The sequence below is a fragment of the Oryctolagus cuniculus genome, chromosome 5, assembly GCF_964237555.1.
Source record: "Oryctolagus cuniculus chromosome 5, mOryCun1.1, whole genome shotgun sequence".
Lineage (NCBI taxonomy): Eukaryota > Metazoa > Chordata > Mammalia > Lagomorpha > Leporidae > Oryctolagus > Oryctolagus cuniculus.
The window spans coordinates 7457847-7485634 of NC_091436.1; the positions used below are offsets into that span (position 1 = coordinate 7457847).

The 27788-nt window shown below is 51.7% G+C and overlaps 1 protein-coding gene across 2 annotated transcripts in view; it reads left to right on the forward strand.

The window, feature by feature from the left end:
* The window catches only part of AGPAT4 (1-acylglycerol-3-phosphate O-acyltransferase 4), a 98643-nt gene that overhangs the window by 17848 nt on the left and 53007 nt on the right, over nt 1-27788 (forward strand). For both annotated transcript variants that reach the window (XM_051855176.2, XM_070074596.1), the window contains one exon: nt 7802-8064. In XM_051855176.2, coding sequence (XP_051711136.1) covers nt 7887-8064 — 178 coding nt within the window. In that variant the 5' untranslated portion in view covers nt 7802-7886. The remainder of the gene's footprint in view (nt 1-7801; nt 8065-27788) is intronic.

Consider the following 27788-nt stretch of genomic DNA (forward strand, 5'->3'; position numbering starts at 1 on the left):
AAGACTCTGTGGCAAAAAAATTATCCTACACAGAGGATCTCTGAGACCTTAGTGGAAAGAAAGGGTCATCAAAGAGGGAGACTCTTCCCTGAAGGGAGGAGAGAACTTCCACTTGGCTTATGACCGTGTCCAAATACCGATGGAGTCTGTGGTCACAAAAGGCTTCCATAGCCTTGGCTGCCCATGGCAAGAGCCTCGGATAATCACTGACATCATAAATAAGAGTGTTAATTGTTAAAGGAACAACAGGAGTCACTGTGCACTTGCTCCCCATGTAGGACCTCCGTCCCTAATTAATTGTATTATGAGAATCGACTGCACATTTTCTTCCTGAATTGTGCTCTATATGTTGTCTGTGTGTGTGGGTGCAAACTGTTGAAATCTATGCTAAACATGGTGTTGGTCCTCTGTCTATAAAATCAAACTAAAAACGAACCATAATGAAGAAGGAGATGGGAAAGAGGTGGGATGGGAGTTGGGGGGGGGGGTATGAGGGAAAGAACCACACTATTCCTAAAGTTGTATCTATGAAAAAATGTATTCATTAAATAAAAACTTTAAAAAATGCAGCATTTCCCCAGATGGGCCACGAGCTGAGATGTGGGGTGGTCCTGAGAAGGGCGAGGGTCACGATGGGGTCTCGGGCTTCTTACAGGCAGCGCAGACAGTGGGTAAAAGCATGGGAAGTGGTCTGCTCCCCCCACCCCCGCTCGTTATTTGACCTTTGCGTGTTACCGTGTCTAATTAATCCTTGGTCTCCTCGTCTATAATACATGAGCATGAAATGCCGTATGTAGTGGGGTTTGGTGACAATTAATGAGATAACATGCATTAAACATTTATTATTCTGATACTGCTATACTGGTTACTCCTCCAGAAACCGTGGTGTTGAAGTGTTCCTGTTTTCATCTCAGCAAAGTTAAAGCTGTGAAAGCCCTTAGAAAATAGATCATTCCTTCCCATTTTTATTCTCAGGACAGAAAATGTCCCCAAGATTGCGTTTGCCTCTGAGCTGGCTTTCCACGGATTGGATACACAAGCTCTGTAGGATTTGTTTTTCAAGCCCCTCAGAACTGGCTGTTCCATGCAACCTTACAGTATCTGTTTTCTGTAGGCATCTATTTTTATCGTCCTGCAGCCGGAGGTTGTAGAGGGACCACTGGTCACTCAGCCGAGAGCATAATGAAAACCCTGATTGTGACTGATGGCCTGTTCCGTGAGTGGGTGGCTTGGATGGACACTGTGTCCCCTCCTGTATGGAGATGTGGCGCCACGGACCGCTCTATAAAATTTTAAAACAAGCTAATTTTATATGGGCTTCTGCCGAACCATTCCAATGTGATGATTTTTTAATTGGAATATTTTAATTAGAGATGGTCCCAAAGACACCTCTGTTATGCCCAGAGTAATCTCTGGTTTTGTTCTGGGCCTTGGGCTATGGTGTCCGCAAGGGAGCCGAGACCTGAACTTGGACTTGCTTTTTGGGACCAAGCACTGAGCGACTTCCTCAGGGTCCCAAGTTCGGTGCTGCCCTGGTGGAGATTCATGGAACTGGGAGCTGAATGCGACGCCCAGGGCACCTCCTCACCCATTTCTCCTGGCTTTGTGCCCATCCCACTCCACCCCCCTTTCTTTGGGAGCACTGGTGTTCCTGGAATTCTCTGCCTCGTAGACCAAAAATGCCAGGCAAGAGAAAATTCACCAGCTCCCCTCCCCCACTCTCACTGTGCCCTTCTTCCTGCCAGGGAGTTTGCCTTTTCCCTGGCACACGTGAGCGCCTGCTCTATAGGGGGTAGTTGGGGAGCGAGGCGGGGGGCCGCCGTCCTCGCTGGGGAAGGGGTGCTGGAGTGCAGGAGACCCCGCCTCGGGCTGGCCTCTGCTCCGTCTGGGAGGGCCCTTTGAACTCGCCTGCTCTGTTTCTTAAGGATGAAGATGGTGGGCCAGCTTGCATGTGTGTACATGTACACGTCTGTGTGCGTCTGTGTGCACGTGTGTTCATGCGTGGGCGGGTACAAGGAGAATGCCGTTAGTGTGTGTCTAAGACTTCCTGCAGCTTTCTTGTTCCTGTGCTTGGTTTTGGAGCTGGGGTTGTTCTCTGTGATTTCATGCCACTTGAACCTATTTCAGTGATACTTTATCTGTTCCACTGGCTGGGTCTCCTGGCGTTCACTTGTTTGTCTCCTGCTGTCAGGAAATGCAAGTGCTTGGTGGCTGTAGATGGCAGCTGTTGCTGTCGCTTCGCATAGAGAATTTCTTCAAAGCCACTTTTTGTCCGCAAAGTTGGTCAGAAGTTGTTTGTGGGTAAGTGTGTGAAGAGACTCGGGTTGCAAAGATTGGAGAGCGTCGCTCTTCATACTGAAGCCACGAGTTCCGTTTGACCTCCTGGCCTTGAGAATGAAACCTTATCCTTGGAAATAACAAGCAACAAGCACATCTAGTTTGGAATTTTAAGAAAATCCCATGAAAGAGTTTGCCTTTCTGTGATCTCCGTACGCTTCGAGGGTTCCGGATGTTGGGGTGCAGGGACCCTCAGTACGATGTGCTGGGACTTTGATCAGAGTGGGGCATGGGCATTTTTTTTTTTGCATGGTTTCTTTGGAGGAATTTGCTGCTTCTACATCCTGACCTGGTTCAATGTGGTAATGAAAATATTTAAAAAACAAACAGGGAACATCCGATCCTTAACATAAAGCTAGCGACAGGTCATTCTGTTTCGGGTTTAGCATCTCCCCCTGAGTGAGTGACACGCATGCTTACTTAGTGGCTGCAGAACACGGCTGTTTTCACGAAGGCGCCCCTGGTGTGTCGCCCGTTCCAGTGGCTGAAGCTGGCAGCTCTGTGTCCATCTGGAGAAGGACTGCAGCTCTCCTGGAGGGCGGGAGCTCGCGTCCCCACCAGTGCGGGCAGGGCAGCTTGTGCACCGTCTGTGTTGCCGTCCATAGCTAGACCAGAGCCTCGGCCGGTGTGTGTGTCCAGCTCACTGTGGCCGTAGACGTCCATGCTGGAAATGCCTTCTGCTGGCCAGCGCTTCCATGTAAGATGATTGCCCGAGAGCAAGGTGAAGCGGAGGCGAGATTTTGCAGGTGCATCGTCTCCCCAGTTCTGCGTCACTGGCAGGAAAGTACGGGTTAGAATGAACACGCAGGGCAGGGTGCATTGCCGAGTGGAAAGTTGAATTACAGGAACGTCAGCATCTAGGAAAACGGCAGAGCATGGGTCTGGCTTTCCCAGAAATGCCAAAGCCCTGCGTCTTAGCTGCTGCCTCGTGGCCCCCCCCGTTTTCCTGCCAGTGAGCTCAGTCCTCGCCTTGCCTCATGCTCCCTGCTCCAGGTGCTACGTCTGCCCCTGTGCGCTTGTTCAGGTCTTGCACCTGAGGAATCGGAGGACCCAGGGATTTCAGGAGGGCCCGAGCTGTCAGAGCCGGAGCTGTCCAGCTCCCGGGGTTCCCTCGTCGCTGCCTTCCCTCCAGCACCTGCGCTGCATGGCCCCCACAAACTGCAGAGCTTGGCTCCAGGTGGCCACAGTGGCCTTCGCATGTCAGAGTTTCTCCTGTGTGCCCGCCCTGTCATCCCTTCTTGTCGGGTTTGCAGGCAGCCCACTTACTCTGCCTGAGAGTCTTGCGTGAAGCATGCCCGTCATCTGACCACAAGGAGGGCCGGGCAGCGGCGATGGGGGCTTCCTTATGTCTGCCTCCCACCCCATAAGTGACCTGTGCTGGCCGTGGTAGCTGGATTTCACTGAGAAACTCTTAGAAGGGACTGTCCATCAAGATTTGCATCCTGCACTTCACATCCTTGGAGTCAGCTCTCAAGGTCATAGGGTGGTGTTGGGAAGAGGGATGGTGAAGCTCAGATGCCGGAGCTCACTGGTGTGCAGACCATGCTGTTGCAGTGTTTTTTTTTTTTTTAAGATTTATTTTATTTATTTGAAAGAGTTACAGAGAGAGGTAGAGACACAGAGAGAGGTCTTCCATCCACTGGTCCACTGCCCAGATGGCCGGAACGGCCAGAGCTGTGCCGATCTGAAGCCAGGAGCCAGGAGCTTCTTCCAGGTCTCTCACGCAGGTGCAGGGGCACAAGGACTTGGGCCACCTTCTCATGCTATCCCAGGCCACAGCAGAGAGCTGGATCGAAAGAGGGGCAGCCAGGACTAGAACCGGCGCCCATGTGGGATGCCGGCACTGCAAGCCAGGGCTTTAACCCACTGCACCACAGCGCCGACCCTGCTGTTACATTATAAGAACCAAATACACGCAACAGGCTGCAGCATCTTTGTTTTTTTTTTTTTTTTTTAAAGCGTTTTAGTTGTATCCTGTTGTTCTTGATGATAAGAAATAGCTTTGTTCACAGAAATACAACATGAGAAAAGCTTGCAAATGATTTGTTGATTTACAAACTCCATAAATTACCTCTATAATCGTCTCAGAAATAGCCTGGGATTTTTTCTCATACTTGCCTCATATAATAAACTACTGAAGGGGGTTTGTTGGAAAGGGTCTCTCTGTGACATTCCAAGTACTTAATGCTGAAAGGAAAGAGTCTTTTTTTTTTTTTTGACAGGCAGAATTAGACAGTGAGAGAGACAGAGAGAAAGGTCTTCCTTCCGTTGGTTCACCCCCGAAATGGCCACCACGGCCAGTGTACTGCGCTGATCTGAAGCCAGGAGCCAGGTGCTTCCTCCTGGTCTCCCATGCAGGTGCAGGGCCCAAGCACTTGGGCCATCCTTCACTGCCTTCCCGGGCCACAGCAGAGAGCTGGCCTGGAAGAGGAGGAACCAGGAGAGAACCGGCGCCCCAACCGGGACTAGAACCCGGAGTACTGGTGCCGCAGGTGGAGGATTTGCCTAGTGAGCCAAGGTGCTGGTGGAAAGAGTCTTTAAAAATGTTTCTCTTGGCCGGCGCTGTGGCTCACTAGGCTAATCCTCCGCCTAGCGGCGCCGGCACACCGGGTTCTAGTCCCGGTCAGGGCACTGGATTCTGTCCCGGTTGCCCCTCTTCCAGGCCAGCTCTCTGCTGTGGCCAGGGAGTGCAGTGGAGGATGGCCCAGGTGCTTGGGCCCTGTACCCCATGGGAGACCAGGAAAAGCACCTGGCTCCTGGCTCCTGCCATCGGATCAGCGCGGTGCGGCGGCCATTGGAGGGTGAACCAACGGCAAAGGAAGACCTTTCTCTCTCTCTCTCTCTCTCTCTCACTGTCCACTCTGCCTGTCAAAAAATAAAATAAAATAAAAATGTTTCTCTTTAGCCATTTCTCTCACCTGTCAGGTATTTTCGCCGTCTTTGTCTGTGCTGGAGTGTCGCAGGTTGCCACCATGCAGCAGAAAGTTCTGCCTTATTCAGGATGAGAAGGGCGGCTCCCCAAGCCTTCATCTGAAATAAACCTAAGACACTCGACACATACCTATCCCCCAGTAATCTGGCTTTGCTCCTCTTTAATTATCAGCCGTGGGAGTGACGTCACTAAGCTATTTAACAAACCCATAGCACTTTTGTATGATTTGAACATGATTCAGCCCTCAAACTCCTACGTGACTTACCACTCCAAAGTCATAAATGAATGGAACTGAGAGTGGACATGGGATCCAGTTACAGTGTGGAGCAGGTGCAGCCAGTGGGCGTCCCTGGGTCCCTGGGGGTCTGAGGGTATCGCCCTCACTCAAAGGAGAGTTGTTCTGAAGGCCTGAGTTTGGGCCCAGCCTCTCTCTCTCTCTGTCTCTGCTTCCTGGCTCACTGCTCATTCTCCCTGTGGGCTCTACCACCACCACCCTCCACCTGCATTAGAAGCCAAACCAGCCGGCGCCACGGCTCACTAGGCTAATCCTCCACCTTGCGGCGCTGGCACACCTGATTCTAGTCCCGGTCGGGGCGCCGGATTCTGTCCCAGTTGCCCCTCTTCCAGGCCAGCTCTCTGCTGTGGCCAGGGAGTGCAGTGGAGGATGACCCAAATACCTGGGCCCTGCACCCGCATGGGAGACCAGGATAAGTACCTGGCTCCTGCCATCGGATCAGCGCGGTGCGCCAGCCGCAGCGGCCATTGGAGGGTGAACCAATGGCAAAAGGAAGACCTTTCTCTCTGTCTCTCTCTCTCTCACTGTCCACTCTGTCTGTCAAAAAAAAAAAAAAAAAAAAAAAAAAAAGCTAAGCCAAATGGGACCCCCTAATGTTGGCCTTGCACCTCTAAATTTGTGAGCAGAATGAACCTCTCTCCTTCATACATACCGGTCTTGGGTCTCTTGTTACAGTAACAAAAAGCCGACTAATGAGTCTCCTTGTTCTCCAGGGGATCGTTTGACTGTTCTTGTCTCCGTATGTGAATTTGAGAGTCTGTGTTAGTCCGTTTTCCGTGGCTGTCAGAGTGCCTAGGCTGGGTAATACACAGAGAAAAGAGTGGTCAGTGTGCAGTGCTGGAGTTCCAAGGGCGTGGCACCTGCTTGTGTTCTGGTGAGGGCCTCGTGGCACCACAGCAGTGGGCGCCTGTGCAGGAGCGAGCAGGGCGGCCAGCCTTGCTCCTGTACCAGCCGTGCAAATAGCACTGGTCTCGGCCCCCGCGGACCTGGGAGCTCTCCTCCAGGCTCACCTCTTGTTGTAGCTGTGCTGGGCACCAAGCTCCTGACACGTGGGCATCCAGGCCTCGCCACCCTGCAGGTGCTGTGGCACAGTGGGTCGGGCCACTGCTTGGGATGCCCATGTGCCATGTTGGAGTGCCAGTTTGCGTCCTGGCTACTCTTCTCATCCAGCTTTCTGCTGATGTACCTGGAGAGGCAGGGAATAATGGTGTCATTACTTGGGTTCCTGCTGCCCATGTGGGAAACCCGGATGGATTCTGGGCTCCTGGTTTCAGACTGGTCCAGCCCCAGCAGTTGCAGGCATTTGGGGAATGGAACCACAGAAGGAATTTCTCTTTCCTTCTGTCTATGTCGCTCAACCTTTCAAATAAATTAACTAATCTTTAAAAGAGAAACCCCAATAGGTCCCTTGGGATTTTGTATAGAACCTTGTATCCCTAGGTGTGTCCTGAGTGTCAGCTTAACTGCCACGCCACCCCCTACCACCACCACCTGTGAGGTCTTCTTGCCTCCGTAGTCATTTGTGTTACCGAGATCCTCAGCGTTCGGCTGTGTCTACCTTCATGAGCTCATTCCACGAAGGTTTCTTTAAGAATGGAGCTGCAGTCACAGGTGGGGAGCACTCAGGTGCTGGGGAGATGGCCGTCTTCCAGGCAGGCGTGGTCCTGGAGCGGGTGACAGTCCAGGGGGGCATGGAGAACGATTCAGCACGCCATCGCAGGGTGCAGGAAATGCCTTCCTGGTGCAGGGTGCCTGGGGGGTAGGCCCCCTCATCTCACCCAGGCAGGCCTGAGTTCCGGGAAGCCCTGCTGGGGGGGAGGGGGAACGGAGACCTGGATGAGCTGAGCAAGCGAGGAGAAGTGGGGAGGGCATGAGCAAGGGCCAGCCTGGGCCAAGATGCAGTCGGAGGCGAGACCCAGAGCTCTGACCTGCGCTGGGGCGGCGTGGACCGGGCAGCTGAGCCGCCCCTTCCCTGGGAAGTTGTAACGTGGGCTGGGTCACTTCCTCTCTCCTGGCCTCAGCTTCCTCACCTGCGGTGATGGTAGCAACCTCAGAGGAAGTCCCGAGAGTTAGAGGAGAGTTGTTTCAACCAGCTCGATGTTTGCTAAGTAGAAGTAGATCACCTGCTGTGTGCTGACTTTGTCTCGAGCATATATTTCTTTTAAGAGCACTTGTATAGGTGTGTGACTCCAAGACCACATCCTTTGGCTAACGCTTAGCGTTGCTTTGTGTTCTAGACCCTTCCGAGTGCCGGACCTCTCTCCCTCCTGGAGATCCTCTCCCGTGGGTGTCTGTCGGCGTGAATGCGAGCAGCCGCACGCCATGGACCTGGCTGGATTGCTGAAGTCGCAGTTCCTGTGCCACCTGGTCCTCTGCTACGTGTTCATCGCCTCGGGGCTCATCATCAACACCACGCAGCTCCTCACGCTCGTCCTCTGGCCCATCAACAAGCAGCTCTTCAGGAAGATCAACTGCAGGCTGTCCTACTGCATCTCCAGCCGTAAGCGCCTCGCTCCCCTCCTTGCCGCCCCGTCGCTGGGTGCGGGTAACGACCGCGGCGCTCGCGAGACACTCGCTGGGCTGCCCTGGAGCACCCAGCTGTGTCTTGTTCTGGTTTTGTAGGTTGGAAAGCTCTGGTTTGTCCCCGCTCCTCGGAAATTGTTTCTCGAATGGGAAATGCCGTTAGCCCGACAGTTAAGAGGTGTGAAGGGCTATGCTGAGAGAGTATTCGTCCTGCCACCCTCGCTCATCCTCGGGGCATCCCTGCGGCTGATTTCTTGGTTGTCTTGACAGGAAGCGTGCAGGTGCCTCTCCCTGTGTGTACACGTATGCATGTGGGTCGCTGATATACGCAGACATAATACAGACTTTTTAAAAACTAAATAGCAATAGACTACATTGTTCTTTTACTTTTGTCCCTTTGACTTTTTGCTTTGAGATGCTTGTGGTTTCGGTCAGTCACTAGCAATAATACAGAGAAATCTCATACCCTTCAGTGTTCCACCAACAGTAACATTTTCTGTAACTGGAGCGTGATATTTCAACCAGAAATTAACTTTGATAAAGTCCACTAACCCTGTTAAGATTTCTCCACTTTTATATACAGGGGTTTCTTGATTTCTGATGGAGGTTACCTGCAGATAAACCCATCGGAAGTTGAAAATACTGGCAGTTGAGAATGCATCGAATGCCCTGACCTTGCAGGCGTCCCAGCTGAACAGCAGGGTGTGCTGGAGGGCGTTGATGCTTCCCCTAGGCACTGTGGGGGCTGACCGGCTGTGGCAGCCACCACCATTGCCCCCCGGGGCCAGAGGGGAACGTGGGTCACTAGCCCAGGGAAAAGTCACATTTCAAAATTTGAAACGATTTCTGCTGCATGGGTATGGCTTTGGTGCCATCATAAAGTAGAAAAATCGTTAAGTTGGACCATTGTAAGTTAGGGACCATCTGAGTGTGCATGTGAGAGAGGCGAGAACATGCTAGGCTGTGTCAAACAGGACTGAGTGGACTGGGCTGAACCTCATCAGTGAGAGAAGGGTGACTCAGCGCACTGGGGTGTCTGGAGCTGCGTTTGCTGTTGCTGCTGACTGTCCTTAATTCTGTACTGTTCTCAGAAGCGGAGAACACGGCGGCTCGTTAGCAGCGATCCACATGTGCCAGGACATTTCAAAACAGGAGCTCTTCAGAGAAGCCGGTTTTCATGCTGAGTCCAGGATTATTGATATCCCTTTGAAGCCCTTTAGCACAGCAGTCCACCTTGAATTAAAACGATATAAGCCATATACGATTGTGCAGGGGGTGACCAGTGATGCAGTCGGCTCTCCTGGTTTAAGCTTCAAAGTGATGACTCGTGAGGGGACGAGATCCTGAGTGACGGCTCCTTTCACCGACTCAGAACTTGACAGTGTGTTTGATGGGTGTTTCTGATACAGTTTCAGTGTGAGTCGCACTGTGTACGTTTAGAGTGTTCTACAGAAGCATGTCTGGGAAAAGGTCGCAGGACCATAAGGCCAAGTTATGGTCGTGAACAAATATGTTTGGATCCCTGTGTCTGTGGCTCGTTGGCCATTCAGTCCCCATTCAGTCCCGCGCCCGGCGATGCGCTCTCTTGTCACGTGCGTCCCTCCAGCCTTGGTCTCCTAGCACTTAGGCTTCCACCGAGGTGTCGAGAAAGGAAGAGCTGGTGCGAGCCGGGCAGACGCGGCAGGAGATGGCCTGGTCTGGAACCCCAGCTGTGTGCGGAGCAGTCAGTGTTATCAAGGGAAGGGAGACAGTCGATCAAGGTTGACCTTCTAATTGTAAAGTCCTTCTGCACGCTACAAGAATAGGTTACCATTTAAACACAATTTAAATTCAACAAAGCAGTGTCAATTGTACTTTTCATTGAAACCCACATTTCTATGATTTGTGCACACCTCTGGAATTCCCCAAATCTGTCAGTTGGCCACATGAAAGCCTGTATACTCATCCATCTGTAACCCCCACCCGGATTTCCAGCAGATGGTTAAGAATCAGATTTCGCTTTGGAGTTAAGCTGTAAGAGATAGGATTTGGGATCAGAGCTCATGTAATTAGTTTATTTTGCTTTGGGTCAGTGGTAAACACAAATGAGTACCAAGGTTGTGGCAGGATCTTGTAGATATTTTTCTGAGGATGCTTTTGCCTGATGGTTTCCGGTGGAAACTAAGATAGGTAACAAACTGAGGCCGGTGTTGTGGTGCAGTAGGCGGAGACACCACTCATGAAGTTCGGTAACAAATAATTGAGTTCTGGCTGCTCCACTTCTGATCCGAATCCCTGCTGATGTGCCTAGGAAAGCAGCGGCACAGGACGTCCCAAGTGCTTGGGCCCCTGCACCCATGTGGGAGCTACTGATGGGTTCCAGGCTCTTGGCTTTGGTCTGGCCCACCTGCAGCTGTTGAAGCTGTTTGGGGGTGAGCCAGCAGATGGAAGACCTGTCTCTCTCTGTCTGTCTGTCTCTGTCTCTGTCTCTCTCTCTCTCTCTGACTTTCAAATACGTAAATCTTAAAAGATAGGTAACATATTCAAAGAGCAAGGTGGGTTATTATCTCTGGAAAATTAGTTATTCAGAAATTCTAAATGAAGCTCGAGAATTAACCTCCGACACCTGGCCCGTCTGGGTGCCATGCAGGGCAGGGGGCCTGGGGTCAAAGGCCCAGAAGGACCTCCCTCCGGGTGCATGTGGCAGTGCCCGGCGCCTGCTCCCCAGGGGACAGCATCCATGAGCTCGGAGCTGAGCAGCAGCAGAGACTTCCTGATCTGAAGGAGGAGAGGACGATTCTGTCTCCAGAGGAGCGGCCCTGGCTCCAGGGAGACAGATGTGCTGGAAGGGGAGGGCGGCCCTCCCTGGGCGTGGCTCACGGGCTCACGTTTGGCTCCTCTGTGCGAGGAGTCAGTTCAGAGCAGGAGCCGTGCCCACTCTATGCGAGGTCGTCCCCATGTGGGACCCCAGCAGGTGCTGGGTGGCCTAGCTGGCGTCTTCCCTGCTCCTGTTCCCCTGGTCTCTAACTGACAGGCTTCCTCGTACCCTGCTTGTCTCAGCGCCAACAAAGCCGCGTGAACACACGGGCCGTGGGGCAGCTCGGCAGGGCCGCCGGCCTCTGTGGGCTTCAGTTCGTGGGTTCCCCCTCGATGGAGCTGTGCAGCTGGAGTTTGCTTCTCTCCCCTCCCCGGATGAAGATAAAAACTGTTCAGGGCCTTGGTTGTGTCTTCTGGCATCGGAATCACTCTTAGCTTAGAAAATCGGCATCCATCATGTGCAGCCAAGTCCCTAAGTAGGAAGCAGGAGAAATGGTCCCCTCGAGACACAGAGCCACCGTCCATCACCTTGGTCACATTTTACTGACAGCTCGCTCATTGTCCCGCCTCTCATTAAATATTTGCTAAGTAAGAGGTTGGTGTTGCAACGAGAGTTCAAATCAGTCTCGTGGCCTGGCATGGCCCGGCTCCCATGCCAGACAAATGACAGCTACAGAGAAAGCCCAGGACAAGCAGCTGCTCACGGAAGGACTCACTGGGCAGGGATTTTGGTCTAAGCACAAGGACCAACCTTAGGAATAACCATTTGAAAGTAATTTAATCTGGATGGCTGGTTGTTAGGGGTTGGCCTGTCATCTTTGTCCAGATTTGCAGGCAGAGAAGCCAAGCTGGGCTGCTTGCCGTGCGGGCGAGGAGGAGGTGGAGGAGGAGCTGTGCAGGGCGGGAGGCGGGAGGCCCCTTCACACCGACGCAGAAGCTCACTCCCTTTCCTGAGTGCTTTTACACCACCAGGGAAAGGGGGCTGCACCAGGCTTTATAATTTTATCCCTGACATTGTGGATTTAAAAGAAAACAGAGCAGGAGAACCTATTAAAGTGGGGCTGGGGAGGGGCACCAGCAAATCGCTGCAAAGCAAAGACACCGCCCCCTCCCGCATCATCCAACCCCCCCCCCCCCCCCAGCCCTGGCACCTGCTCCTACATCCAGCACTGCTGTGAGCTGGTTCTACAAGCCTGAGCCTACTCCTGAGGCGGCCCTGTGCAGGGCTCTACGGTGTTGGTCACGAGACAGGCTGGGAAAGTGGGGAGTGCTCGTGGCACTTGGGGCGTCTCCCCCATCCCCCCACCCCGGCTACAGGCTGTGCCGCCTCGGACAGCCAAGCAGACCGAGCACCAGTAACAGGCCGGATCTCCAGGGCCAGTTGAAATGGCAGAAAGCCACGCTGTGCATCTGAGTGCTTTATCGAGTGTTTGCAGCCTGAGGCTGAAAGCGGGAACCTGTGTCCCGAGGAGGGAGATGGGGCAGGTGCACCTGGGCGCCCTGGTGTTTCTTAGGTGCCTTCGGAAACCACAGCTGTGTTTGAAGCCCAAGGGTGGGGCAGAATGGGCCACACTTCTGATCTTCCAGTGGAGGGTCTTGGAGTTTTTTGTTCTGGGGACTCAACACCCACGCCCCAGCCCCTCCCCGAAGGATATCTGGGCTTGTACAACTTCAGAAAGTTCATGGGAAATGGAATTAAAAGATTAAGTTTACTGGGGTGCAAAATATCAACCTGCTTGAAACCCCGGCAGGGTGTGTAGCAGGCGTGGTCCGCAAACTCTCCAAAGACCGCTCCTCTCTGTCGCTGGCTTGTCTAGAAGTGGTTGAGCTTAACGAGAAGCGAGCTCTGTGACCCGTGTGGCTGCGGTCCTGTCTGGAAGGAGGCTCCGGGCTCGGTCCCTCGTCGGGGACGGCCTCAGCCAGGGACGGACACCCGGAAGGAACTCGGTGTCTTGTCCCCTACTCTGGGCAAAGGTTAAAGGTCCCACAGTTCCCATCATGCTCGTGTTCTCTCCTCTCGTGACCCAGCTGTCACCGGGTGGGATGGAGAAAGTAGAACAGGGCGGCCTTGGGCACGTGAGCCAGAATCAGAGAGCTTCCAGAACTTTCTGAGCCTGCACGCACTGGAGACGGTCTCTGGGCAAGGCCTGGGTTTGCATTTCCTTCTCCTGGTCGACAAAGCCCTGTGCCCATTACATTTTCCAAAGATGCAGGAAGCTGTACAGCAAAGTAATTTGTTAAAAGCCGTGATCTCACTTCGTGCCTTGCCCGCAGACATGGCCTCTCCTCTGCACCCTGGAGACAGAAGCCAGGGCCGGGGCGATGCCGTGGGAGAGCCCCACGCTGGCTCTGACGCCCTGAGGTGTGTGAGCTCACCTTGCTGTCTTTTACGTGTGCTGCTGGCTTTCTCACGCGCGCTGGGCACTGGGGCTCCACGGTGCTCCTCAGCGTGGCCAGGCTGAGCGACACTCCAGGAACCCCCTCCCCACTGTCTTCCCTTCAGGGTGGCCACCCAGGGACAGCAGCGCCTGTGCGGTGCCCCCGTGGGTCCCCATATGCAGGCAGATGCTGACCTCTGTGCTGACCAGGGCAGTGGGCCCTGCCCAGCCACTCCGTCTCAAGGGCTTCCTGTCCTTGTCCCTCCCCTCCACCTCCCGGCAGCTCCTCACCCCCTCCCCGGCCCTGGCTTCCACCTTCCCGGAGCCGGGCGACTATGAACCAGCTCAAGGAGATGCAACACAACGTGCATGCGTTTTCTGGAGCTGAGACCGCGGCCTCTTTGAAAACGACAACTCCTATCCTGCGTTGGGCTGGGCTGGGGCGACACTGAGTTAATGAAAGGGAGATTGTCCCAGCGGGCAGGCTTCATCAGAAGCCAGGAAGCGTCCTGCAGGAGGTGGCCCAGCAGCCTTGGTCACTGCTGGGTGGGAGCCGGAGCCAGGAATGCTGAGCTCCCAGCCCAGGGAGGGCGGGAGGCCCAGCCCACCTGCGGGAGCCGCGCTCACAGGGCCTGCTCGGCCACCTGCAGGCCCCTGCAACCCCCACCCTACCCCCTCTGCCCGTGTGAAGGGTGAGCAGGTGGGACTCACCTGTGTGTGTGGGGGGAGAGGTCTCACCTGGCTCCAGGCAAGAGCGGGACAGGGCCCCTTGTGGTTGAGGGCTCAAGGACCTGGGCACCCCAGCATCTTCTCCAGCATGCAACCCAAGCATGGTCCCGCATGTCCTTGGGCCTCCGGTGGGACCTCCCGGTACAGCTGGCCCCTCTGCAAACTCTACAGACCTTCAAGTTCAGGCCTGTCCAGACCGCCTGGCCCCGCAGGCCTTGTCTGATGCTCCCTGGGGGCTGCTTGGAGCACAGCCCCAGCCACGCCACACGTCCACTGCTGGACCACTCTCAAGGTCACCTCCGGGCCAGGTGGTGCTCCTCCACCAGGGCTTCTGTGCCCGGTGACCGGGGCATGGTGCTGGTCTGGTCCACAGATGAACAGCAGTGGGACCCCAGCGCCGGCAGTCCCCGCAGAACCCAGACATCGGATACCAGTTCCTGGGGCCCACTGGCTCCACCCCTCTCCACCATGCACTGGCCTGGCCGTTGGACCCAGGCTGCTTCTCGGTGCAGTCTGGCTAAGGAGGCTGGAATACAAGGCCCTCTCCCAGGAGCTGAGCTCCGTGTCTCTGTGCTGCTTTCACTCCTCCTGTCTTTCAACCCAGAGGTGCAGAAGGTCTCCCATGGCTCCCTGAAGCAGGACGGGACTAGAGTGTTTACAAACCCCAGATGATGGGTGCGTTGCGTATTTCTTCCCCTTGGGGTTGGTTGGCATTCCCATAGCTCCTGGCAGGTGGGAGCCGGGGCTGGGCGGGAGAGGGACAAGGGCTGTCAGAGGCGGTGGGGATGGACAAGGGCAGGGAGCCCTCGAGACAGATGCAGAGGGAGCAGGGGTGCAGAGGACGCGCCTTCCTGAGTGTCGGCCACCCCGGCCTCACAGCGCTGCTCCCTGGAGCCCTGGGAGAGGCCTCGGGGAAGCAGGGACTCGCAGGGAGCCAGGCTCCTGGTGCTACCGCTCCTGATTGTCCCCGGCTGCCTCTCCAAGGGAAGTTGTTCATGGCTGATTCAGGGCGGCCTGTGGCAATCCTCCCTGTCGCCCCGGAGCTGAGCGGGGCTGGCGGAGCCCTGGGGCCTGAGGAGCGGTCGGGGAAGAGGCTCAATGCCCCGCGGGCTGCGCTTTCTGAGCCGAGGTAGAGGCAGGGATGAGGGCAGGTCTGGGTGTCTCTGGTCGGGGAGCCGTGGGCTCTCCACAGTGGGTCACCGTGGCTGTGCTGGCTCCTGCACGACCTTGAGGGGAACCGCGTGTTCTGTCCCCTTGCAGCTGGCTGCACCTGCCTCCCCACAGCCTGATTGATGGCTCGGCTCCTGTTTCGGTCCTGAGCGGGTGTGGGCTCCTTTGCTTCTTTCGATAGCTCCTCGGCACCGTGACATCAGAAGGAGTCTGAGTTGGGTTGTCTTCCCCTAAACCCCCAGTCCTAACCCTTCACTTCACTGACCGTGAGCTGGCCAGTGTGCACCGTGGACAGGACCCACCGGCCACTTCTGTTTGGGAGCCACGGCCCAAACTTTGGATGTCCTGCCTGAGGTTCTAAAGATCCTTCCTCACCCACTGCCGGCGGTGCTGGCCTCCACAGAAGAGAGGCCCGGTGACCGGCCATAGACTTGACTTTGGCCATTGCCTGATGTGACGCTCTCCCTTCAGATAGTGTCTCTGTGACCGCCGTGGTGAGCAGTGTCTTGTTGGAAGGGGTGTAGAAGGCCATGACACGTTTGCCACAACCACACTAGGGCTCCTCATGACTGTGGGTCTCTTAGCCTAACCCGGAGGCAGCACCCTTCCTCCTGGACTGAGCGGGGGACACACAAGGGTCTGCTGGGACGGCTCCCCCTCTTTTACCTCTGTCACCTGCTGGCATCTTTCGCTCTCTCTGCACTGTGTTGGTCTCCACACACACAGCAAGCAAATGCTGCCTGATGGCACCTGCATTCACTCGACCTTGACCTTGACCTTGACCTACTCCTCACCTTCCCCAGTGATGGTTTTTCCAGTACTTTCAAGAACTGACAAAGGGAGGTCTTCCTCCTTTGACTTTTCTGGTTTCTGTTACAACAGGGTCTACACAAGGTCTTCAGATAGTTCATGGAAAATGCATATTAAAAAGCTATGCATGGATTTCAAACTCGAAATCTACCTTGTGAATTCCACTTTCCATGGAATTCTCAAAGTGTCTGGGTGTCCTTGCAGGTGCCGGGTGGTGACAGTGTGTTCGTGACTGTCCTTGAGAGGGGAGAAGGCTCCGCTGAGTGAGGCAGCAGCACCCTCACCCTGGGTTGCCCTGGGTTGCCCTGGGTATATCCTTGGCAGGTGCTGGGGAGGCGCAGCCCCCAGGAAATCAGGGAGTGGAAACAGCTGCTGCCTGAGAGCTGGCAGCCTGGTTTCAGAACCTCATCAAAATGTCTTCCCCAAGCCTCTTCCACGGGTCCTGCCTGCCGCACGTTGTCCCATGCACTGTGAATACTCCAAGCTATCCCGTCGGCCCCCAGCTGGGGCGAGATGGGTGCTGTTCCAGCTCCTCCTCACTTAGCTTAGTGGATGATACCAAAACAAAAGACAAACAGAAACCACCCACAAAATGAAACCTGCGAGGCCAGCAAGTCAGCACACCAAACCAATGTAGCAGAGGCCATCCAGAAACTGCTTTGGTTTAGATTTTCCCCCAGAAGTCTTAGTTAAGAAATATAAGCTTCTTGCATTTCATAATCACAACTTTAGGAACATGGTGATCCCTCCCATCATACCCGCCCTCCTGTCCCTCTTCCTCCTCCCTTTCCTATTCCCATTCTTTTTTTTTTTTTTTTTACTAAGATCTATTTTCAATGAACTTTATACACATGATTAACTCTGTACTAAGAGTTCAACAAATAGTGGGAAAAAAAGCTTTCCTCAACATTTGAGACAAGGGCTGTTCAAAGTCATTGCCTCTCAGAGTGTATCACTTCTACAGATTGCCTTGTAGGTGCTCTGTTAGTTCTCACAGGTCAGGGAGAGCATACGGCATTTGTTCCTTTGGGACTGGCTTACTTTACTAAGTATGTTGTTTTCTAGCTTCATCCATTTTGTTGTGAACACCGAATTTTGGTGTTCATATCCCATAATTTCTTTATCCAGTCTTCAGTTGATGGGCATTTAGGTTGACTGTCTGTCTTAGCTGTTGTGAATTGAGTTGCAATAAGACTTGGGGTGCAGATAATTCTTTCATGTGCTGGTTTCATTTCCCTTGGGTAAATTCCCAGGAGTGGGATGGCTGGGTCATATGGTGGGTCTATATTCAGATTTCTGAGCTATCTCCATACTATCTTCCACAGTGGCTACACCAGTTTACATTCCCACCAACAGTGGATTAGGGTACATTTTTCTCCACATCCTCTCCAGCATTTGTTGTTTGCTGGTTCTGTAAGGGAGCCATTCTAACTGGGGTGAGGTGAAACCTCATTGTGGTTTTGATTTGCATTTCCCTGATGTCTAGTGATCCTGAGCATTTTTTCGTGTGTCTGTTGGCCATTTGGATGTTCTTTTTTCAAAAATGCCTGTTTAAGTCCTTTGCCCAATTCTTAACTGGTTGTTTTTAAGTGTCTTGATCTCTTTAAATATTCTGGTAATTAGTCCTTTATCAGTTGCATAGTTTGCCAATAATTTCTCCCATTCTGTTGGTTGCCCTGTCACTTTGCTGAGTGTTTCTTTGTAGCACAGAAGCTTCTCCATTTCGTATAATCCCATTTGTCAATTTTGGCTTGGATTGCCTGTGCCTCTAGGGTCTTTTCCAAGAAGTCTTTCCTATGCCAATGTCTTGCAGGGTTCCCTCAACGTTCTCTAATGATTTGATGGGATCAAGTCATAGATTTAGGTCTTTAATCCATTTTGATTGGATTTTTGTATAACGTGTAAGGTAGGGATCTTACTTCATACTTCTGATATGGAAATATGGTTTTCCCAGCACCATTTGCTGAAGAGACGTCCTTGCTCCAGGGATTGACTTTAGCTCCTTTGTCAAAGATGAGTTGGCTGTAGATGTGAGGATTGATTTCTGGAGTTTCTATTCTGTTCCATTGGTCTATCCAACTGTTTTTATTCCAGTACCAGGCTGTTTTGATTATAACTGTCCCATAGTATGTCTTGAAATCTGGTATTGTGGTGCCTCCAGCTTTGTTTTTTTGTATAAGATTGCTTTAGCTATTCAGGGTCACCAGTGTTTCCATATGAATTTCAGGGATGAATGTCTTTGGTATTTTGATTGGTATCGCATTGAATCTGTAAATTGAACATTTTGATGATAATTGATTCTTCCAATCCACGAACATGGAAGATTTTTCCATTTTTTGGTGTTTTCTTCTATTTTGTTTTTTAATGTTTTGTGATTCTCATTGTAGAGATCATTGACATCCTTGGTTAAATTGATTGTAAGGTATTTGATTTTTTTTTTTTTTTGGTAGCTATTGTGAATGGCATTGATCTTAGAAGCTCCTTCTCAGCCATGGCATTGTCTCTGTATACAAATGCTGTTGATTTTTGTGTGTTGACTTTGTATCCTGCCACTTTACCAAACTCTTCTATGGATTCCAGTAGACTCTTAATGGAATCTTTTGGATCCCCTATATAGAATCATGTCATCTGCAAATAGGAATAGTTTGACTTCCTCCTTCCCAATTTGTATCCCTTTGATTTCTTTTTCTTGCCTAATGGCTCTGACTAAAACTTCCAGGACTATATTACATAGCAGTGGTAAGAGTGGGCATCCTTGTCTGGTTCCAGATCTCAGTGGGAATGCTTCCAACTTTTCTCCATTCAATAAGACACTGGCCGTGAGTTTGTCATAAATTGCCTTGAATGTGTTGAGGAATGTTCCTTCTATACCCAATTTGCTTAAAGTTTTCATCATGAAAGGGTGTTGTATTTTATCAAATGCTTTCTCTGCAATTATTGAGATAATCATATGGTTTTGTTCTTCAGTTCATCAATGTGTTGTATCACATTGATTAATGTGTGAATATTGAACTATCCCTGCACACCAGGGATAAATCCCACTTGGTCCTGGTAAATGATTTTTTTTTATGTATTTTTGGATTCAATTGCCTAGAATGATTTTGTTGAGGATTTTTGTGTCTATGTTCATCAGGGAAATTGGTCTGTAGTTCTCTTTTTCTGTTATATCTTCTTCAGGTTAGGAATTAAGGTGATGCTGGCTTCATAGAAAGAATTTGGGAGGATTCCCTCTCTTTCAATTGTTTTGAATAGCTTGAGAAGAATTGGAGTTAGTTGTTCTTTACATTTCTGGTGGAATTCAGCAGTGAAACCATCTGGTCCTGGGCTTTTCTTTTTTGGGAGGGCCTTTATTACTGATTCAATTTCCAATTTGGTTATTGTCTTTTTAGGTTTTCTGTGTCTTCATGGCTCAATTTAGGTAAGTTGCATATGCCCAGGAATCTGTCCATTTCTTCTAGGTTTCTTGGTTTTTTTGGAATACAGCTCTTTATAGTGGTTTCTGATGATTCTTTTTATTTCTGTGGTGTCTGTTGTTGCATTTCCTTTTTCATCTCTAATTTTATTGATTTGAGCATTCTCTCTCCTTTTTTTTTTTTTTTTTTTTTGGTTAATTGGGCCAATGGTGTGCCAGTTTTATCTATTTTCTCAGGAAACTAGCTCTTCATTTTGCTGATCTTTTTTGTATTTTTTGTTTCAATTTTGTTTCTCCACTAATTTTAATTTTTTTCTCCTACTAGTTTTGGGTTTGGTTTATTGTTGTTTTTCTAGGTCCTTGAGATGCATTGATAGCTCATTTATTTTGTGCCTTTCCAATTTCTTGATGTAGGCACCAGTTGCAATAAACTTTCCTCTTAACACTGCTTTTCCTGTATCTCATAAAGATTTTTTATATTGTGTTCTCATCTTCATTTGTTTTCAGAAATTTTTTGATTTCTTCTGGACCCACTGTTCATTCAGGAGCGTGTTGTTCAGTCTCCATGTGTTTGCTTATGCTCTAGGGATTCCTGAGTTGACTTTCAGATTCATCCCATTGTAGTCAGAGAAGATGCATGGTGTGATTTTTATTTTTTTTAATTTGTTGAGATTTGCTTTATGGCCTAGCATGTGATCAGCCCTAGAGAAAGTTCCATGCACTGAAAGAATGTGTATTCTGTGACTATAAGATGGAAAACTCTGTAGATATGTTAGGTCCATTTGGTCTATAGTGTTGATTAAATCTGCTGTTTCCTTGCTGATTTTCTTTCTGGTTGATCTGTCCATTGCTGAACGTTTGTTATTGAAGTCCCCCATTACTATTGTATTGGAGTCTATGTCTTCCTTTAGATCCCTTAGCATTTCTTTTAAATAGCCAGGTGCCCTGTAATTAGGTGCATATACATTTATAATAGTGACATCTTCCTGTTGAATTGATCCCTTAATAATTACACAATGCCCTTCTTTGTCTCTTTTAACAGTTTTTGTGTTGAAGTCTGTTTTGTGTGATATTAGGATGGTTACACCAGCTCTTTTTTGGTTTCTGTTAGTATGGGATATTTTTTCCATCCTTTCACTTTCAGTCTGTGTGCATCTTTGTTGGTGAGATGTGTTTCTTGTAGGCAGCAAATAGATGGGTTTTGTTTTTTAATCTATTCAGCCAGTCTGTGTATTTTAACTGGAGAGTTGAGGCCATTTACATTCAAAGTGATTATTGATAAGTAATGACTTTGCCCTGCCATTTTTCCATAAATATTACCATTGTTTATTTTTTATTTCCTTTGTACTTTTACTGGGAGCTTTTCTTCTTTTACCTTCTTTCATAGTGATGACCATGTTTTTGTGTTTCTGTGTGCAGCACATCCTTAAGCATCTTCTGCATGCTGGAGGTGTGGTGACAAGTTCTTTCAATTTCTGTTTGTTATGGAAGGTCTTTATTTCACCTTCATTCATAAATGAGAGCTTTACAGGGTACAGCATTCTGGGTTGACAGTTTTTTCTCTTAAGACTTGGACTATATCTCTCCATTCTCCCCTAGCCTGTAGGGTTTCTGATGGGAAGTCAGCTGTGAGTCTAATTGGAGATCCTCTGAGAGTAACCTGGTGTTTCTCTTGTGCACATTTTAGAGTCTTTTCTTTATGTTTACTGTGGAGAGTTTGACAACAGTGTGTCCTGGTGAAGATCTTCTCTGGTCATGTCTGTTAGGAGTTCTGTGTGACTCCTGTACATGGATATCCATTTCTTTCTCCAGATTAGGTAAGTTTTCTGTAATTATTTCACTAAAGAGGCCTTCTAATCCATTCTCTCTTTCCACACCTCCAGGAACTGCTAAGACTCGTATGTTGGGTTGTTTGATAGTATCCTGTAGATTCCCAACAGTGTTTTTCAGTTTTCTAACTTCTTCTTGTTTTTGATCTGACTATAAAATTTCCAGAGATTTGTCTTCTAACTGGGATGTTCTTTCTTCTGCTTCACCAAGTCTGTTGTTCTAGCTTTCTTAATTTGTTCTGTTGAATTCTTCATTTCCAGGATGTCATTTTGATTTCTCTTTAAGATGTTAATTTCATGGGGAAAATTTTCTTTCATGTCATGTACGGATTTCATTAGTTTGTGCATTTGCTTCTGATTACTTCTAAGTAATCATGCAATCAGTTTTTTGAATCCCATTTCTGGCATTTCTTCTATCTCTTCACCTTCACATTCTCGTATTGAAGCGTTGTGTTCTTTTGGGAGCATCATGTTGTCTTCCTTATTCTTGTTTCTTTGATTGCTGTGCTTATTGTTTGGCATTGTAGAGATACTTGGTTTCTTTTTTGCTTCGTTTTTCCCTATGATGATGGCTTATATCTTTGGACTGTGCCTCCATGGCTTAGTGTAGTGTCTGCTTCTTTAGTGAATGCCCAGGGGCGTGTGGTGGGTGTGGCTAGAGAGCTGTGTTCAGTGCTCCAGGGTGAGGGGATGTCCAAGGTGACTTTAGGTTGGGCATGGTAAATTTCCTTTTTTTTTTTTTTTTTTTTTTTTAAATCAAAGGGAGGTTTGTTCTGCTCTGTTGGTGTGGTCTCATGCTCACCTCCTCTCCTCAAAGGAGACCAGTGCCTGGGCACTAGCCCCAGGGGATCCAGTATTTGTCTGCACTGCCCCACACAGAGGATCCGTGCAGTCCTCTGTGTGAACATGGATCCTGCAGCAGTGACCCTTCCCTGGGACTTGGAGCCTCGCGCATGTGGAGCGGCCCACAGTGACTGCCCTGGGTCTCTGTCACACCCTGCACCCTCCCACGCAGCCGCAGTGTTTTCACAGTCCCAGCACACTAGGCTCCCACAGTCGTGAGCACTCAGCTCCTGTCCGCTCTCCCAGCCAGACTCCGGCATCCCTGCTCGGTAGTGGTTAGGCGCCTGGACACAAGCTGGCATAGCTGTTACCTGTGTCCAGAATGAAGCCCGCCCTCTCGGCTTGTTAGAGCATGCAGGTGCAGGGTGGTCAGGGAGAGAGAAATGTGCCCCCATTTTTTCTTCTCTAGTTTGGCTGCTACTCTGTCCCCTACAAGGCTCCAAGCTGAGCCCATGCCGGGCTCTTCCCGCAGCTTTATCGCTGGTGGCTTGGGCTGCTGCAGTCTGGTCTCGCCTCACCCTCCAAAGCTGGTGCTCGGCTGCTGGGGTCCTGAGCTGTGCGTGTCCACACCCTCCACGTAGGTCCACTGTGTCCCTCTAGTTTGCATAGAGTTTCCTCTGCCATTTTCTCCCTAACTCTTCCCTGAGACTGCTCTCTCCACTTTTTTAAACCATCTTCCCTTAGACTAGAACAGTAAGCGCCCTCCCTACTCCGCCATCTTGGATCCAACCGGTGTCTTCGGTTTAGATCTTGAGGTTCTCTGCAGAGGCCTAAGTTAGGTGCCTGCATGTAAGCGATCCCAGGTGGTCCGTGGGAGCAAAATCGAACAGGACTCAGGCTCCCGCCTCTGCCCTGGGTTCTGCAGACCTCCGGCTGCTGCCGGCTGAGGATTTCCTGCCCCAGGTACTGTTTTGAGTGCTGGAGCACAGAGTCGGTGACTTCCCAGGGTCACACAGGAAGGAGGGGAGCTGACACCTGGACCCCGAAGTGTTCGCTCGCGCCTGGCCCAGCCCTCCCTGTTTGTGGAACCAGGCTCCTATGGGCTTGTCGGAGACGACCGTTTTTTACTGCAGTTTGTCCGGTGTTGCCCGTGGACCGGCTTCCCGCTGAATCTTCCATTTCCTTGTGTGAGCGCACAGCCACTCTGTGGGCAGTTTTGTGGCATGGTTGGATGAGGCTTGGAAAGACTGGGTGATTTGTCTAAAGCCACACAGTAAGCAGTTTCTACTGCATTTTGAAAGAAACACATTATAGTGTGCGATAAGCCCTTTCCACACCCACGGAGGACGTCCAGCAAACATCTGCCGGCCTCAGCAACCCCCAGCCCCAGGGGACCCTTGTGGATTGCCTGTCACTGCCCTGCGCGTGTTCTTTGTCACAGATGCTCTCGGGTTCGTCCTGGGGGCAGATGCTGGGAGTAGGAAGATGAAGGGGATGAGCTTCTGCCCTGTGATGGAGCCTCGGGGAGGCACGTGGACATGAGCCACGGCAAGGCAGCACCACAGAAGCTGGCTGAGGTGGGGCAGGGCGAGGGCAGCGCGTCTGTCCCACGTTGGGTACAGCAGAGCCCCTACGGAGCAGCACCACGATCCGGGGGCTGAAGGAGGAGGGGAATAGTGCGGTGTTGGCAAGAAGAGGGGCAGGAGGTCTGGTGGAGGAAGCAGCCAATGCCGCTTCGCCAAGGGGCAGCCGGGCATCAGAGAGAGACCTGTGCAGGGCGGTCCTAACCCTGCTGTCTGAAATGTGACCATGGCCTTCACCCCTGTCTGTCTCGGTGACCAATTCCCTCAGGCAGGGTGGCCGATAAAGCAGAGAGGTTTGTTGAACTCAGGATTCAGAGGCTGGGAGTGTGCGGGGCGTGATGCCGGCATCTGGGGCAGGCCCACGTGCAGCCACGTGACATGGCGGAAGCTGTCGCCTGGTAAGACAGGGTGGGGGCACCAGCTCCAGCCTCTTCTCCTCTTCTCATAAAGCCCCATCAGATCCCAGCTCCCGCCTCCTAATGCCATCCACAGGTGCGTGTGGGGGTTAGGTGCCCAGTGTGGGAACGTCAGGGTGACACAGCCAGTACTAGGGACCTTGCCGTGTCTTGAGGCTGCAGTGAGGGCCAAGGAGGCCTTGAGAGGCACCCACGGAGCCTGTGGGGGAGCGGGTGTGCAAACAGTGGTGCCCAGCAGTGGCTCACAGCCATTGTCACTCTGTCCCCAGGTGGGCCCCAAGCACTGGGAACAGGGTTTTACTGCAAGTTTTATTTTTGTCTTCTCTTAGCAACATTGTACAAAATGTGCCTTGAGAAATTGTTACTTTGTTTTTCTTAAAAAAAAAAAAAAAATCTTTTCACACCTAATCTTTTATGGAAAGGCTCCCAGCTGGGTCATTCTCCCCTGAGACCATGTCACACCCTACGCACAATGTGCAGTCAAACCAGCAGAACGCCAAGTGGTTGGTCCACTCCAGCACTGATGTTTCAGAGAATGCAAGGGAATTCAGCAGAATGGTGTTTTTAGATGTTATAGTGGGAGATGATTATTTCAATTGTATTTTCTGTTTTGTTTTTAAAAAAGATTTGTTTATTTGAAAGGCAAAGTTACAGAGAGAGAGGGAGAGAAGAGAGGTCTTCCATCTGCTGGTTCACTCCCTAGATGGCCACAGTAGCCAGACCTGAGCCAGGCCAAAGGGAGGAGCCAGGAGCTTTTTCCGGGTCTCCCACTTAGGTGCAGGGGCCCGAGCACTTGGGCCATCTTCCACTGCTCTCCCAGGCCACAGCAGAGAGCTGGATTGGAAGAGGAGCTGCTGGGACTTGAACCAGTGCCCAGATGGGATACAGGCACTGCAGGTGGCTTTACCGCTACATCACAGCGCCAGCCCCTAAATTGTCTTTATATTTTCTGAATGTCTTAATTTCATACTATGTATTTTATAAACTTAAAACCCAAACACCAAAAAAGGACTTAGTAGGGAAGGGAGTAGAGAAGGAAAATGCGTGTATGAAGTGAGCGCTCTGTGACATGAAACATGGGGACACGCCTTGCCAGCCTGGCCGCCTCTTCCAGACTGGTTGTGACCGAGGCCCGGGGCCAGGGAGATGGACAGCATTTTAGGTAGTGGCCTGACTGGGCCCGAGCACAGCGTGGTCAGCTCTCATCACCAGCACTGCGGGATCTCGGCGCAGGAGCTGAGAGGGGAGACTGGCTTGACAGCTGGGTGTTCAGGGTCAGGGGCTGCACCCCTGGTGCCTGTGAACGTGACCTTGCTGGAAAACGGGGTCTCTGCAGAGGATCAGGCTAAGCTGAGGTCGAAGGATCAGCACTAAATACGTCTGAGTCCTAGAGAGGGGGAATCTGGAGACGCAGACGGATGTGCATGGAAGATACGATGTACTGCCTCATCACAAGCTGGGGCGGGGCTGGAAGAGGGACCAGCCGCCCCTCCCAGCCTCGGACAGAGCCCGTCCGGCTGACACTGTGCTGGTGGACTCCCAGACTCCAGAAGTGGGAGCTGTGCGTGCTGCCACTGAAGCGGGGGGCAGTGAGGACCTGCCTCCTCCTACGTCGTGTCTTCCTCCTGTGTGCTGGATCGCTGCAGAGTGGAGTCCACTAGCTGACGGCTGGCCCAGATGAAGGCTGGGTGTAGGTCTCTCTCTTGTCCCCTCCCCACGGCCCCTCTCCAGAGGTACTGCGCAGACAGCACAGATCATGAGGGATCGTGCAGGTAAAACCAAGGGAAGGAGTCCTTTTTCTTACTCCCTAAAGACCAATAAGTGAAGCAGGGCCTGGGACAGTGGACATGGGAAGCGGCAAACTGCAGGGGGCACCCGGGACCCTCACCTGCAGCCCTCCTTGTTCCCAGGGGGCGGATCTCGTGTCCCCTGGAGAGAGGCTCCTGGGGGACCCCTGGTCTTTCCAGCCGGCATTTCTTCCATAGCCTTAAATCCGTGGCTAACCACTGGGCCACCTGCCTAGCAGAGACAGCATGAGACTGTGTCCTTGAGACCAGGAGAGGGGTCTGAGGGTGACAGGAGAGGGACACCTGTGATGAACCCGGCCAGGACCTCGCCTGCCTGTGGTGCAGTGTTCGGTTCTGTCTCGCCGTCAGCCTCTCTGGCTGAAGACAGGGTGAGAGGCCTTCACGTCCTCAATGCTTCGTGAGGAGCAGCAGCCTGCAGTGTCACCTCGCCAAGGCAGGGTGTCCGGGGTCGCCGGCATCCCAGACACCTTTGTTCTAGAGCACGAAGGCTCAGGTCTGCCGGGCACAGTTCAGAGCCGACGCGTTCTCTACCTGGTCCCTGGGACACCGTGGCCCCGGCTCCTCCTCTGGGGATTTACGTAGAGTTGGGCTGGGCTGGGCAGAGCTTTCCCCGAGCTGCTGGCCACACGGTGAGCGCTCGTGCCAGCACCGTTCTGTTCCTTGAGGGGAAAGGGAGGGGCCGTGGCATTGAGACCTGATGATGACATCCGTGTTGCTGTCCGCTGGGCGTCAGGCCCTATCCCAAGCCCTGTGGTTCCTTTGCCCAGAGGGTGGGCGTGGTTGAAATACCCGAGTGCTCTCACCGGGTGAAGGCTATGGTGAGGACGCTGCCTTTTAAAGTGCTTAAAAAGAACACAGTAGCCGTGGCTCTAACACTTTATTTTGAGCTCCATGCAGTCCTGCTGTGACCTTTCCTGCATGCTGCGTCCATGCCCTCCCGTGGGGCACTTAGCACAAGCACCCAGATTTCCGTGGGGCACTTAGCACAAGCACCCCGATGTCCACTGAGACCACTGAAGCAGCCCGTGTGGGGGCACAGAACTGATGCTGGAGTTGATGAGCTTGTCTTTAGGCAGGTTGCCTTAATTATTGATAGGTTTATAAATAAATCAGTTCTCAACCATGGTGCCTGATTGGTTTCGGAAGCATCACATTTCACTTGTGACCTTGGTTAGAGCTTTCAAATGAGAATGTAGGTTTGACTGTGGTGGTGTGTGAGGGTGTAGGTTTGACTATGGTCATGTGTGAGGGTGTAGGTTTGACTGTGGTAATGTGTGAGGGTGTAGGTTTGGCTGTGGTGGTGTGTGAGGGTGTAGGTTTGGCTGTGGTGCCATGTGAGTATAGGTTGGGTGGTGTATGAGGGTGTAGGTTTGACTGTGGTGGTGTGTGAGGGTGTAGGTTTGACTATGGTCATGTGTGAGGGTGTAGGTTTGACTGTGGTAGTGTGTGAGGGTGTAGGTTTGGCTGTGGTGGTGTGTGAGGGTGTAGGTTTGGCTGTGGTGCCATGTGAGTATAGGTTGGGTGGTGTATGAGGGTGTAGGTTTGACTGTGGTAGTGTGTGAGCATGTAGGTTTAACTGTGGTGTAGGGTGTAGGTTTGATTGTGGTGTGTGTAGGTATAGGTTTGGCTGTGGTGGCATGTGAGGGTGTAGGTTTGACTGGTGTGTGTAGGTATAGGTTTGGCTGTGGTGGCATGTGAGGGTGTAGGTTTGGCTGTGGTGGTGTGTGAGCATGTAGGTTTGGCTGTGGTGGGGTGTGAGGGTGTAGGATTGGCTGTGGTGGTGGGTGACTTTACAGGGCAGTGGAGTGTGGTCTTCATAGTTGGGGTGGGGGATAGTATGTCTAGGAAGCAAATCAGAGTTACAGAGAGGCAGAGGGAGAGGTGTTCCATCTGCTGGTTTACTCCCCAAATGGCTACAACGGCTGGAGCTGGGCTGATCCAGAAGCAGGAGCTTCTTCCGGGTCTCCCACCTGGGTGCAGAGGCCCA